The following is a 14664-nucleotide window of genomic DNA, read 5'->3' on the forward strand; positions in this document are numbered from 1 at the left end:
CAAATGAATGGCACCCTAATTCTGTTTTAATGGAAATAAATTTTTGTTATAAATATTAAAAAAAATTTGTTGCATTTATCAAATTTTGAAAATCATGTAGACGAGGAAAAGCATGAGACATAATTCAGTTCTTACCACTTATGTCATATGGGCAAGCACAATAGAGACAAAGCATCAAGCCTCAGATTTACCAATTATGAGTGCTTCAAAGAAGAGGGCAAAGAAACTACTAGTCTCGTATCATAATTCAAATCATGAGATAAATCTGCTAGATTTGGCTTTCCATGTGCCAAGACAGAATTATCAGCACAAACCTTCTTGGTAAACTTCCAGACCAGCCTTACTCGAATTAAAACACACACACACACACACACACACACACACACACAAACTAGCTTACAAGGTGGAATCCATCCCAATTTCTTGGCTAAAAATTCCAATAAAGCTAAAAATTTAATTTGTTACACGATGAGGCTTCCTCATCCCAAAGCATCAATGCCAACAGCTTGAAATTCGAACCTAACACACATTACTTAACATGACATTGACACACATTTACATAGCCTTACATACGAAGTAAGAAAAGGAATAGCTGGCTCTCTTTTACAGAACACGTCGCCATGTATCATGTGATAACTCTCGTCGGCTATTAACCACTTCCGTTAATTACCTTCAAATGGCAACATCATGTGTCTAAGCTTTTCCTCAGTTCCGCTACACTTATTTTCTCATCTGTGTGAAAAGCTCAGATGGGGGTCTTGCAGTTCCTCCCGCACCACTACCAAATGCAGTGAAACTACCACTTCCTTGTTGGTTGCTGAAAGCTCCAAATCCACCCCCTGTTCAATTTTAAAAGTAGATCTCAGCGAAAATGTAAAAGCTAATATAAGCCAAAAATGGGGGAAAATGTAAAAAATAATAGCGCTACCTGCGAATCCAGGGCCAGAAGCAGCTCCAGCAAAAGCACCAATGTTTGAGGCAGCGGCAGCAGCAAACCCTCCACCAGCAGGAGCCAGACTAGAAAACCCACCACCAGCTGTAGCCAGACTAGCAAACCCACCACTTTGTGAACCAATGCCAGCAAATCCACCTCCACTAGGAGCATTTAGAAAACCACCAGCGGAATTAACTCCAAAACCACCAGCAGATGGAGGACTGCTTCCTGGTAAACCAGGACCAAGTTGTCTAGACTGACCAAAAGCACCAAGAACTGAACCTAGAGCCTGCTGTCCTGATCCAATCTGTGATGGCTGCCCAAACCCGCTAGGGGTGGGATTTTGAGCAGTAGTTCCGGTGCCAGAGAATGCACTGAAACTTGCTAGTTGAGATGGTTGGGATGGCTGTGGAGATTGGAAGTTAAAAGATGCAGGTCGGAACAGCTCTCCAGTAGGAACTGTCATTGTAAATGGAGAGCTCATTGGAGTCGTCGCTGCATTAGGAAATGCCACAGCGAATGGACTTGGTTTGGAAGCAGTTGGATTAGTGGCTGATCCAATTCCGAAACCACCAAGACCTCCGAGAGTAAGTTCAGTTGTATGACTTGTTTCAGGAGCTTCCTCGTCCATCTCGTCCTCCTGGGCAACTGCAACATTTGAACTTCCAACCTTTTCACGAGCAGCACTCATGGAAGTAGAGAGAGCAGCTGAAGAAATAGCGAGTGGCTGCACTGCTTCAGAATTCGATGCCTCACGTGATGCAGCATTAGTCATGCCACTGAAACTGAACTGACTTGCAGATTGCAAATTGACCATAGGTTCACTTGTAGGTGTGGATGGTACAGATGTTTCAAGATTTAAACTAAATGTACCAGTGTGAGGCTTAGGCAGTGTAGGTGAAGTTTGCTTAGTAGAATTGTTATCTGCTTCTGAGTTAAGCTTGTTCATAAAAGGCTGAGACGCTGTTTTGGAGGACTCATCTGGTAAGTTCAAGAAAGTAGGGGGATTAGACGAGGGAACCAATTTCTCAGGAACCTGAAAACTGGAGCTAAAAGAAAATTTTGGAGTGGAAACTGATGACTTGGGGAGAGAGACTGTCTGATTAGCTTCCATCATGCCCTTAGAACTGGTTGATAAACTGCCTAATGACATTGCAGATGACGAGGTTGGTGCATTTGATGGAGTGGGTAACAAAGATGGGGGAGATGGTGATGAATTTATCATTGGAGATGATGATGGATTCAAAAATGATAGTGAGGATGCAGAAGAAGGTGATGTTATTTCACCAGGCTGGCTTTTGTTTGTTGCAGGACCAGACTGGAAAACTTTTTCACTTGGGCTCGGATCAACAGCAGACACAGGAGATAAAATAGATTCACGATTTCTCCCAGATTCAATGAATGGGCTTTCAGTAGTTATAAACCTATGTTTCACACTTGCAATTGTAGATTTTGAAAGTGCAGTTTCTTTATCATTTAAATTTGACATTTCACTGGATTTCTTTGGCAATGACTCTGTCTGCATTGGTAAACTGACGGGGACTGAAGTTTGATGTGCTTGGATTTCGAACTGCTGAACAGACTTAGTCTCATTGAATGAAAGAGAAAATCTTTCAGCACGCAGATTGCTACTTCCCCTTGCATTATTTGGCAATGGCTGAGATGTGGACTGTGATGAGAATGTGGAAAAACTACTACTTGGAAGTACGTGAATTGCTGGAGATTTCAATTCTATAGAAGGTGATGATACAGCATGGTCATCAGCCCATCTGGACAAAGCTGATTGGCTGTCAAAGGGCTGTCTTGCGGTTGAATCTTGAATGCCTGCAGAAAATAAGGAGCGCCGATCAGCAAAAATTTCGTGGATAGCTTTTCAGCGGAGGTGAATGCATTTTGATGTGGCTCACCTTTGTTTTCAGATGTACGCAAGGAGGTTGAAGAGGCGGTAAAATGCTTTTGGTGAACAACTGATGGTTCCATGGGAGGTTTAAGATGTTGCCTATCCGCCAAGAAGGATGATCTACTCGGACTAACCTTCCGGTGTTCTTCCTGCATATGCATCCTTTTTACTGTAGTTTTTGGAGGCTCATAACTAGCCCAACTCTGCATTTAGGTTTGTGAGAAGTAATACGCATATTAGTGATCCTTGAAGCAAGACATGTAAAGCTTCTGACAGTAAGTAAAGCTGTTAAGAAATATCTATTAGAAACACTCTAACGTGATAAAATTACCAGAAAAAGGGGTCATTACCCAGTATGGTCCCTGTTATCAAGGGTGCTGGAAGGGCAAATTGGATACAGACAAAGTGAATTACCGAAAAAAAGACATTTGCACAAATTGAATTACTGAAAAAAAGACATTTGCACAAAGTGGCTGCTCTCGTTATTATTTGTTTCAGACTACCACAAGTAGTAGATATTTTCAATAACCTGTGAACATATTGATATAAAAGGTGGCAGTGAAACACCACTTACTGGGGAACCCTGTCCAGGATGAACCTTGATAACGTTCCATAGAGTTGGGATCTTCTCTTTCTTTCTTTTCTTATTTATTTACATAAGCAGATGACGACATAACCATCATAATAATCATATATTATCAAATACTTTTTCTCTCTCTGTTGTTTTGTTGTCTTATTAGATGCTTTTGTTTGCATGCACTGAAGAACCTCTACAATTTAAAAGCGCAGGGTCTAATTCTACTGCAATGTATGTGTGAAGATGTTAGGTTAGTAGGACTAAGTTTTTTTTTATTTTATTTCGTAGATCAAAACTTGTCAAATGTTTTTTATTTTATTTTAGTTAGATAGATATGTTCTAATTGTGAGATCAGTGGAAATTACCTCTGAGATGAAGAACAAGCTACAACAAAGGTTAATTGGTAATCTTCATAAAAATGGTAAAAAGGTAAATTCATGCTCACCAAATAGGCTCATGCATTGCATATACATGGCATCTTAATTTCAAAGTTTTCAACACTAATTTTGATTCCTAAATATGCATGGGATTGCATGATTTCAACATATAAATCATGTTTCTGCAAAATTTCCTACTTATAAAAAACTGCAATATTCGATCAATTGAGCTATTGATCGAAACCTACTGTAATTGTCTCGATTGATCGAAGGGTCCGAAATTGCAGAGTTCAGGTTGGATTATGACTATGAATTTTGATCTGATTTAAACACTTTTATCGGTTGATTATAGATAGACATAATCTTGCTTTTACAACCGTTTTTTAATATATATATATATATATATATATATATATATATATATATATATATATATATTTTGATAAGTAAGAAAATTTTATAAAAGCGCTCAAAAGGGGAGCGAAACCCTGAGAATATACAGAAGGCCACAAAGGACCTTTAGGCCTTCAAAGAAGCCAAAAAATCGACAATTTAATCTAAAGATCCATGATCTCTCCCATAAACCCAACAAAAAAGAGTGGAAATAATAGAGAATTTAAAAGTAGAAATCGACAACTCCTTCACATCAAAATATCTTCTATTCCTCTCGAGCCAAATACATCACCACACAAAGAAGCGTAGCCCTCCAAGCATCCACAATGTGAGCCCCCACATGGCAACCTCTCCACGCCTCAATACACCCTCTAACGGATCCAGGCATAACCCAAAGAATCCCAAACAAGCCAAACATCAAATTTTAGCAGTCTCTAACCATGTTGCAATGGAGGAGAAGGTGATCCACAGATTCCTCATCCCGGAGACACATATAGCAGCGATTGACCACCACTTGATTTCTCCTTCTCAAATTATCTTGGGTTAAAATCTGTCCCAAAACAGAGGTCCAAGCAAAAAAGCCCACCTTGAGAGGAGCCTTAGAGCGCCAAACAGCCTTCCAAGGGAAGCGAGCTCTATGATCATCCGTGAGGCATCTGAAAAGGATCTAACCTCAAAGCTCCCATGAGAGGTGGCAGCCCAGGACCAACAATCAGAAATCCCATCCACAATCCTCTGGCGATACAACAACTCCAGAAAACGAATGGCCTCCTCAATCTCCCAATCCTGAAACAACCGCCTGAATCGAACATCCCAAACCAGTGACCCACTGTCAAGATGATAGCAGTTAACCACCATGGCCTGCCTATCCGTAGCAATCCTAAAAAGATGAGGAAAAGAGGTGGCGAGAGGAGATTCCCCACACCAAACATCCTCCCAAAATCTGATCCTCGTGCCATCCCTGATTCGAAAGCGAACGTGTTTGGAAAACTCATCCCAACCCTTCCGAATGACTTTCCAAACCCCCACACCTCAAGGGCCACGCACCTCCAAAGAACACCACCCTCCTCTAGACTCCCCAAATCGACAAGCAACGACCCTCCTCCAAAGCCAATGCCTCTCTACACCAAATCTCCACAGCCATTTCCCAAGGAAAGCCTTATTAAAAGGCACCAGTCTTCTAAGACCCAAACCTCCGAAACGAATTGGCCTGCACACCTGATCCCAACAAACCAGATGGAACTTAAACTCTTCACCTCTCCCCCCCCACAGAAAATTACGCTGCAATCTCTCAATCCTCTCCACAACTGAAGAGGGAATCTGAAACAGAGAGATAAAATAAGTAGGAAGGCAAGAAAAGGTACTCTTAATCAGAGTGACCCTACCTCCCTTGAAGAGATACTGCTTCTTCCAACCCGCCAACCTCTTCTCAAACCTATCCACCACAGGGTCCCAAACCCCAACATATTTTTGAATATATTTTTGAAAAGCAAAAACACTAATTTTGTTTTTATATTCAAATATTTTTTAGAGATTACTTATGAGATATTTATACATCTTTTGTTTACAACAGTCATCACATGCATTAGTATTTGGTGAGTAGTTGATTATATGTGTTGAGATATCCGCTGCTAAGCTATTGAAGACTATTCAACACATCCAGAAGAATCCACACCAAATTCTCATATTTGACAACTAGGGGCTTATGAAAATCACTAAAGAAACAGGTTCGTGAGGAAGAAATGTTGTTGACAGATCAGGAAGGCAACCTGGAGATCTTCAAGGGCATTGAAGGTTTGGCATCTTACTATGTCTAGAGACCAACTAAAGGTTCAAGGGTGCAGGACTGTGACTTAGGTTATACATCTCTTTCAATAATGAATTAGTTTCCTGGACTAGGTTTTGGGATTTTTAAGTCTCGATTGACGATTTTTCCATGTAAATTCCGGTGTCCTTTATTTATTGCTTTATTTATTTTATGCTTTGCATGCTTGTTACTTATGGAGATAATCAATCCATAATATTCAATTGAACGAACTAAAACAAGTTAGTTTATTTAATTAAATGTAAAATTTTAAATTGTTCTATAAGAACCCCCCCTTCTCCTTGTCTCGGTCTACATCAGCGGAACTTGGGCAACTTTGTTTCAGAGCCTCGAGTTCCGATTCTGATACATTTCACGCACGTAACCCATCAGAAGATGTGACCGTTTTGATTCAAAATGAGCATCTCCCTTCCCATTTTGCGCATGTGTTAACACCCCACAAATTACAAGCATGGCACCCACAAGAGATTTAAATCCTGCATTCGATGAAGAATTGAAGCCATCCATCTTATCAGATAAGCTTTCCCTTGTGCTCAGGATACTTGACACAATATGACGAGTTGGAATTAGTCCTAAATCCATGTTCTCTCTTCTTTTCCTACAATTTCACCTCAAGTGACTCTTGTCAGTTGAACAAAGCCCTCGTCTCAACCATTTTGGCTTACCTACACAAATCCTGCATCTGCATTGAGCTATTATATAGGGCTATACCTTTGTTATATTATATAGGGTAAAATGTAAAAAAAAACCCTGAACTATTGAGGTATTACAACAAAACCCCTGAACTACAAGAAAACCCCTGAACTATTGTTTTGTTGCAGTTTACCCCAGTAGCTCACCGGAAAAATAAAAAGACCATTTTACCCTTATTATAAAAGGGTGCATATTAATCCTTAACTAATATAACCTGCTGACATAGCGATGAAATATAAGTACCCAATGGAATTTTCCCAACACCTAAGAGATGAAGGGTATAAAACGACATAGTTTGAAGAGTGGTGCTACGTGACTGCCTTTTCTCTCTCTTTTCGTTTTTAGTTTTTTTTCTTTCTTCTTCATTACTAGCGGCGAAGAAGCCAAGCCACCGGCTCGGTCACTGCGGCTTTCCCTTTCCTTCGGCGAGATTGGATTTGGGTTTCACTAGGATTCAAGATCAATTGAAGACTCCGATGACTGAGAACAAAAAAAGGGAAAAAAAAGTGAAAAAGAAAGGGTTAAGGGTTTTGCAGAGGAGTATGGGAGAAGGGTTGTGAGCAGGAAGAAAGAGAAAGGTTTGGCAAAGGAAAAGAGACAGTTCATCTCTAAAAGCGCTAGAGAAGAGCAAAGATGACATCGGCGAGTGTTGTAATGCATAAAACGGAAGCGAAGATATAAATAAAACGAGTAGAACATACAAATACTACGTGGTTCAACCACAAGGGCCTACATCCACGACACAAAGAGCCCAAAGGGCTACATCACTTTATTATAATACTCTCTCAATTCATATACAATACAATGGTGGAGACTCCTTTATATAGGAGAAGAAATTATGAGAATGGTAAAAATTAGAAAATAAGAAACAAGAACGATTTTTCTCCATTGATTCCTCTAGTAGCACCAAATCTTCAATAATAGGAAACAACATCAATTACTAAAAGATTTTCCTCCACTGATTCCTCCATTAAATCTTCAATACTCCCTCTCAAGTTAGAGAATGAATGCCAACTTGCCATTGAGATGACGAGAAACAACAAGTGTGAATGATGAAGAGAGAAGAGAGAAAACAAAGAACAATGCTATTGAACACACCGACAACCCAAACAAGTTAACAAAAAACTGCCGGAGATACGGCAAAGGCGAGGACAATGCTGCCGAACACACCGGCAACCCAAACAAGTCGATAAAAATTGGCGGAGACACAGCAAAGACGAAGACAATGCTACCAAACACACCGACAACCCAAACAAGTCAATAAAAACTGCCGGAGACACGGCAAAGGCGAATAACATTACTGCCAAACAAACTAACAGCCCAAACAAGTCACAAATAGCACCGAGAAACCCTTAGCAACATTTTAGATGCTAAGGGAATACCCCAAAATAGGGGTCCAAACCTAGAAAGAGAAATTAGGCTCTGATACCATGTTGTAAAGTATAAAACGAAAGCGAAGAGATAAATAAAACGAGTAGAACACACAAATATTACATGGTTCAACTACTAAGGCCTACATCCACGACACAAAGAGCCCAAAGGGCTACATAACTTTATTATAATACTCTCTCAACTCAAATACAATACAATAGTGGAGGCTCCTTTATATATGAGAAGAAATTATGAGAATGGAAATAATTAGAAAATAAGAAATAAGGAGGATTTTTCTCCATTGATTCCTCTAGTAACACCAAATCTTCAATAATAGGAAACAACACCAATTATTGAAAGATTTTCCTTTACTGATTTCTCCATTAAATCTTCAATAGCGAGCACTATCTGAACAACGATGAAGTGTTCAGCGGTGAAGCGGCGGCGGCGGCAGAAAGCGTGGCGACAGAGCGACATGAAGAATCGTGATTCCGATGATGGCAGAGATTTCTGAACGGCGACGAGCACAGTGGCTATTCCGATGATAGTGAGATTTTTGAGATTTTTGCGATAAGCACGCCAGCGGTGGATAGATGGTAACAGCGGGCCGCCATCCCGATTCAAGGACTCAACAGGATGGAACTAGCCAGCGGCATGAAGTATTCTTACCAGTGATCACGGAGTCCGGTAGCGAGCAAAGATCGTGACTGTAAGAGGCGAACGAGGACTGCCAACAACCAAAGATGAATCGCACCGGCGGTTCTATTCTTACCAGCAATGCAAAGAGAGTGAAGAGGCGGGCGACGGACTTAGTTTACCTGCGAGAATTGGCATTGCTTGACACAGAGATTTCACGATCGATTCGGCATTGAGAATTGGGTCCGTGCAGTCTGTTTTTTTTCGGAGGCAACAGTTTTCGGCAATTTTAGCATTCCATGTGTATATATATATATATGGTATGTATATACATGGAATATATATGTGGTATATATATAAGAGGGGCAATTGAGACTTTTCAGATTTATAAGGGTAATATTGTCCATATTTTCGTATATCAGGCAGAGTTAGAAGCACGCGTGTCATATTTTGAACGGCTGTTCGCCAGATGGGGACTGCAACAAAATTGGTATGGCAATAGTTCAGGTTTTTTTTTCTTTTTTTCGTTTTTCTTTTTTTTTTTTTTTTTGCATTTTACCCTATTATATATATAAATTCTTATTTGTCATTTCTTAGAGGAAGAATCCATATTCTTTCTGTCTTCCCTTTGTCATTGACTCACTATTTTAACTTGGACCATGTCACCTTTTCTTTTCATTGATGTGGTAAATGATCTTTCACTCCACATGCCTTACCATCTTAACTCTTTTTTCTCTCAATATTTTCAAATCTATTGCTACTTTTAAAATTTTCTTTAACTGTGTTCATTTTTAATCTTATTTTTCATAGTCTTGCTACTCATGCAGCCACTTCATATCATTTAACTCGATATCTAAGGGAAACATACTCCTAAATTTCAGAATCCAAATAGTTAACTGAGCGTAGATAATGAGAAAGATCGAGTTGGCCAGAGTATGAAAAAGACAATAAAACAATCCTTTTCTTTTTCTTTTTTTTTTTTTTTTTTTTTTTTTTTTTTTTTTTTTTTTTTTCCAGAAGGAACAATAAAGCAATCTTTGCTAGCCAGAGTATGAACAATCTTTAGCGACTCTTCTCAAATTTCCCAGTGTTTGCTGGAGAGCAGGTGAGGTGTAGACAAATTTACACAAGACTCCAAAGCAATTAGACGACTGGAAGGGAAAAAAGATCCAAAAAGAAGAAGAAGAAGAAGAAGAACAGCTGAGGCAGAGCAGGATCTTCTTTTCACAAACAAAAATGGTGATTTCTTTCCAATTACTACATATTATCACATTAAACTTTAGAGGAAGTAACTCATGATCAACTTTCATAGCAAAACCATGGTCAAACATTAAGAATATCAGCCAAAAGTGTCTTTTGATACAAGTCATGGCACTAAGTAAAATTCATAGTCTATTCTTCTTGAGGAATATTTGAAAAATCAAACTTGACAAATAATATCTTTGCAAAAATAGCCCAACAAACTAAATTTGGCAATGGTTACTCTTCAATATATATATATATATATATCAACCAAGAATTTAAGTAGATTCTGGTATCAATGTAAGAAAAATAGTACCAATGGAGTCATTATGGGTTGCAGTAAGATTCCAAAGTAGAGATTAAGAATAAAATTAACAAGCATCAACAAAAAAAATTCCAAAATAGAAGTAATCAAAGAGTACTTTTTGCTACCATGTTGCATTTAGAAAATGGGAGAAAAGTGTGCGCACTGCCAGAAGAAACAAAGCCTGATTATATATAATATATAATGAGTGGAGGAAGAAATCCAATGTGTCCAATAACCAATTTGGATTAATGCCAGGAAGATCCACAAAGGAAGCTATTTACTTACTAAGACAATTAGTTGAAGAATGTAAGAGTAAGCAAAAGGATCTACATATGGTCTTTATCACCTAGAAAAAGCTTATGATAGAGTGCCAAGAGATGTAATTTGGTGGGCTTTACAAAGAAAACAAATATCTCTAGATATGTATCAAAATACCCAAACTAGAGTTCGCACTACATGTGGTGAGACTAGAGATTTTTCTATAAATGTGGGGTGGCACCAAGGGTACCTAAACTAGAGTTCGCACTATATGTGGCGAGGATAGAGATTTTCCTATAAACGTGGTTGCACCAAGGGTATGCACTTGGTCCATATGTATTCACATTAATTCTAGATGAGATTACAAAAGAGTTACAAGAAAACATCCATTGGTGCATGTTGTTTGCAGATAACATAGTATTATTGGACACTTTTAAAGATACCTTAGCAATTAAATTAGAGAGGTGGAAAAAACCCATTAGAATTGAAGATATGGAATGCAAATTTAGTACGGAGTCGTATCTTAATGATATAATGGTTACACTTCAAAAACAGAGATTATCCAAAGTGAACAAATTCAGTATTTAGGGTCATTGATACAAAAGGATGAAGATAGAGATGCTGATATAATTAGTAGAAGTGGTGCAGGTTGGGCAAAATGGAGGCAAGCGAGTGGTGTGTTGTATGGTAAACAAATACCATATAAACTAGTTATCACTATTTTATATGGAACAGAGTGTTGGGCGTTTAGAAAAATTAAAAAGAAGAACAAAGAATTCATGTAGCGGAAATGAGAATATTAGTATGGATGATAGGAGTGACTAGAAAAGATAGGGTAAGAGTGGAGAAAAATCCTCCTTGTTTCCTATTTTCTGTCTCCTTCCATTCTCATAATTTCTTCTCCTATATAAAGGAGCCTCCACCATTGTATTGTGTATGAATTGAGAGAGTATTATAAAAGTGATGTAGCCCTTTGGGCTCTTTGTGCCGTGGATGTAGGCCCTAGTGGTTGAACCACGTAATATTATTCTACTCGTCTTATATATCTCTTCACTTCCGTTTAATGCTTTACAACAGTAAGTTAGTAACAAACCAAAATGTTGGAGAAATTAGGCATGGCACCTATTAGTGAAGATATTAGAGAGAGAGTAGACTTAGGTGGTATGGACATATACATAGAAGACCTATAGATGCACCAGTGAGAAGAGGAAGGTTAATTTTCATAGAGGGTAGAAGGCAGAGGGTGTTCAAAATTAACATGGCATGAAATCAATAGAAATGATTTTAAAAAGTTACATATCAGAGGAGAGATGGCTTATAATAGAAAAGAATGGAAAAAGATAATTCATGCGGCTTGTCCGATTCATATGGGATTAAGGCAAGGATGATGATGAATTGATGATAAATGTATAATGGCCGCACCGCTTCATGTAAAGAAAATAAAATAACTTCATGGGGAATAGTAAAATAAGGGTGCTTTCAGATACAGCTATGGGCTGCCCTTGAAATTTGCTCAGAAACACCCATTACACATCTGCTGGGAATCTCTTGTGCACCTTATGCATAGTAACACTCTATAATACAATTCCAGATGGCACGACTTGCCAATCGGCCCAGTTGAAGTTTTATCATTTCTCTCGCAAACTGTAGACCCAATTCACCTCAATTACTTTGCAGGAGTTCCTAAAAGGAACCATATCTGGAACTTAAGTTTTACAATTATAACACACTACAAATATTTAATATGAAATAATAGGCGACTCGATGAATTGTTTCAGTAGATCCATGGCAAAAAATTCTATATGCATTAGGAAGAGACAATCCCATCTGACAAATCAGTACTTGGTTCAGTGATAAATAAGTTCTAAGAAGGCAAGCATGTATCCATGATAAGTTTGAAATACCATGCAGAAATGGCCTATTTATCTCGATGAATAACCACAGTGCAGGAGCAATCCAAAGAAAACATTACCTGATCGAGCGAGTCTCTGCGCCTCCTCGCACTTTCTAATTCAGAACTCTTCATGGCACTTGATTGGTTTCTCCTGTACTGATCCTTAACAGCAGCAGAACATGAAGTAGTTAAGAATTTCTTGTTTGATGGGGTATCATGAGCATTTTTTTCATCTGGAGAGCTGAAAGAGGCACCATCACAAAGAATCCCAATTGTCTCAAACAACTCTCTTTTGAAGTTCTGTTTTGTCATAGAAGGCGTCTCGATACTCAGAGCAGTCATTTGTCTCGAGAGACATTCAGAAAGTTGCTCTGCAGCTGCTAATTGCGAACTCATTGTATTATGTAAACTATGCAAGGACTGGACATGTCTACAAAAGTGAATACCTCCAATTAGACAACTATAATTGATTAGCGCATATCTAGTCCATTTATCAGTTCCTTACACATATACTACCATGCTAAACATATTTAAAAACAAAAGCTAACATTTCATAGTTAGTGATTGGAGGTGATACTAGTTCTCATGATGCCAAATTGGAATGATCAATAATGCTTGGAAATAATATTCAACAATAAACTGTTTTTCATACCTTGAAGGCCCATATTTACTTGGCAAAGTTCTTTGACCGATCCGAGCTCCAACATTTTCACCAAACTTATTGAGCTCAAGCGTATTGAAATGCCTTTCCAATTCAATCAGTTGATTGGTCAAATCCTGGAACAGAGAGAGAGAGAGAGAGGTGTGTACTGAATATCAAGTGGGGCAAATTCAACACTAGTAGAGAAGAATCTGATGATTCACCTGATTTACTTTCAATATATGTCGCCGCTTCAGCTCCAGTTCAGAACTCAACTTCTGGCGGTTCCAAAGATCCCAATATTGGCTATCAGTAGCTTGTTTAACAATGCTTTCCATATAAATTTTCCTTGCCAAAACTGGAAGACAATTCAATGATTATATGATGAATTTAAACTACGGATTAACCAATACATACAATTTCGATGAACGACTTAACAAAACATATCACCAAGTATCGTATTGTCATTAGATGTAGTTCAATTTAGCAACTAGAAAAGATCCTGCCCACTGTAACACAACTGCAACTACGTATACAAGCATGTAAATGCCGAGTACAATGACAGTTATGGATCGATGATTCACAAGCTACACGTGGCATCTAAGAGATCTTATCCTGACAAGTGTTACTGAGGTGGCAACCCAAATAGCATCACATTTATAACATGTTGTCACACACACCTTGTCTATGAGTCCAGGCGAAGGTATTGAATATAGGGGTCACCACGATCCCTCCGACCTCAATCTAATTAACTCTTACCTGCTTTGTTAACTATCATTCACAATTAAGTGACTGATTTTTAATTGAATGGTCTCCTTGACAGGGTTTTCCTCTGGGATTTAAAAAAAGAGCCATTAATGACTAATCTGAAGTGAAAAGTTGTTCACAAGCCATATGCTACATCTTAAGCCTCCTACATGCAGTAATCTCCACCGATTTCAAAAGGGACCCCAGCCATGAATATGCATTTCTATTGAGAGAACCTCTTCCTCTAATATAATTCTCGCCGTCAGTATGACACATGCTAACGAAATCTTCTCCTCAGATAAGCCTTGCTGCAGCATAACAAATAGTGAGAACCTCTCTTTTTAAATAAGCCTTGCCATGAGGACTTCTACTCCTTGAAAGACCTCCCTGCCTTCTCCATAGGTACTGCCAAAAGACTTACCACAAGGATTTTTCTTTCTACAGATAACCTCGTGAGAGACTCAAATACTACCATGAGAACCTCCTCTCTAAGATAAGCCTCAATGGACACATGAACACCACCACTAGAACCTTCTCTTTATGCATAAGCCTCGATGAAAACTTGACACCCTAATGCATCTTGTTCACTGTCTGAGCTGGGAGAGGGACTCAGAATTCTGTAAGCCTGGCGCTTGGCCAATAATCATTGACCATGGAATGAGTCATGCTTGATAGTTGATACCTATAGGATTGTAGGACGTATATGTTTAGTGGCCAAAACCAAGGTTTGTCAAGGTAACCTCTCCTCAATGCCTGTATGTACCTTAACCTGACTCAAAAGGCAAGAGATAACATGCACTCTCAAAATGATATACACCAGATATGATGTGGCCAATGGCTAGACATTTTTATAATGTCTGATCACGTGAC

General features: G+C 38.8%; 1 protein-coding gene across 1 annotated transcript in view; it reads right to left on the minus strand.

The window, feature by feature from the left end:
- Positions 1 to 230: 230 nt before the first annotated feature.
- Positions 231 to 14664, minus strand: part of LOC132271376 (nuclear pore complex protein NUP214) — a 56206-nt gene continuing 41772 nt past the window's right edge. The window contains exons 12-17 of the mRNA XM_059772727.1: positions 13272 to 13405; positions 13060 to 13184; positions 12486 to 12837; positions 2842 to 3037; positions 929 to 2758; positions 231 to 839 (exon numbers count right to left, since the gene is read on the minus strand). Of these exons, the coding sequence (XP_059628710.1) occupies positions 721 to 839; positions 929 to 2758; positions 2842 to 3037; positions 12486 to 12837; positions 13060 to 13184; positions 13272 to 13405 (2756 nt within the window). The 3' untranslated portion in view covers positions 231 to 720. The remainder of the gene's footprint in view (positions 840 to 928; positions 2759 to 2841; positions 3038 to 12485; positions 12838 to 13059; positions 13185 to 13271; positions 13406 to 14664) is intronic.

The sequence above is a fragment of the Cornus florida genome, unplaced genomic scaffold (assembly GCF_030987335.1).
Source record: "Cornus florida cultivar Cherokee Brave unplaced genomic scaffold, ASM3098733v1 CherokeeBrave_3.0.0_Hap2_Chr08, whole genome shotgun sequence".
Taxonomy (NCBI): domain Eukaryota; kingdom Viridiplantae; phylum Streptophyta; class Magnoliopsida; order Cornales; family Cornaceae; genus Cornus; species Cornus florida.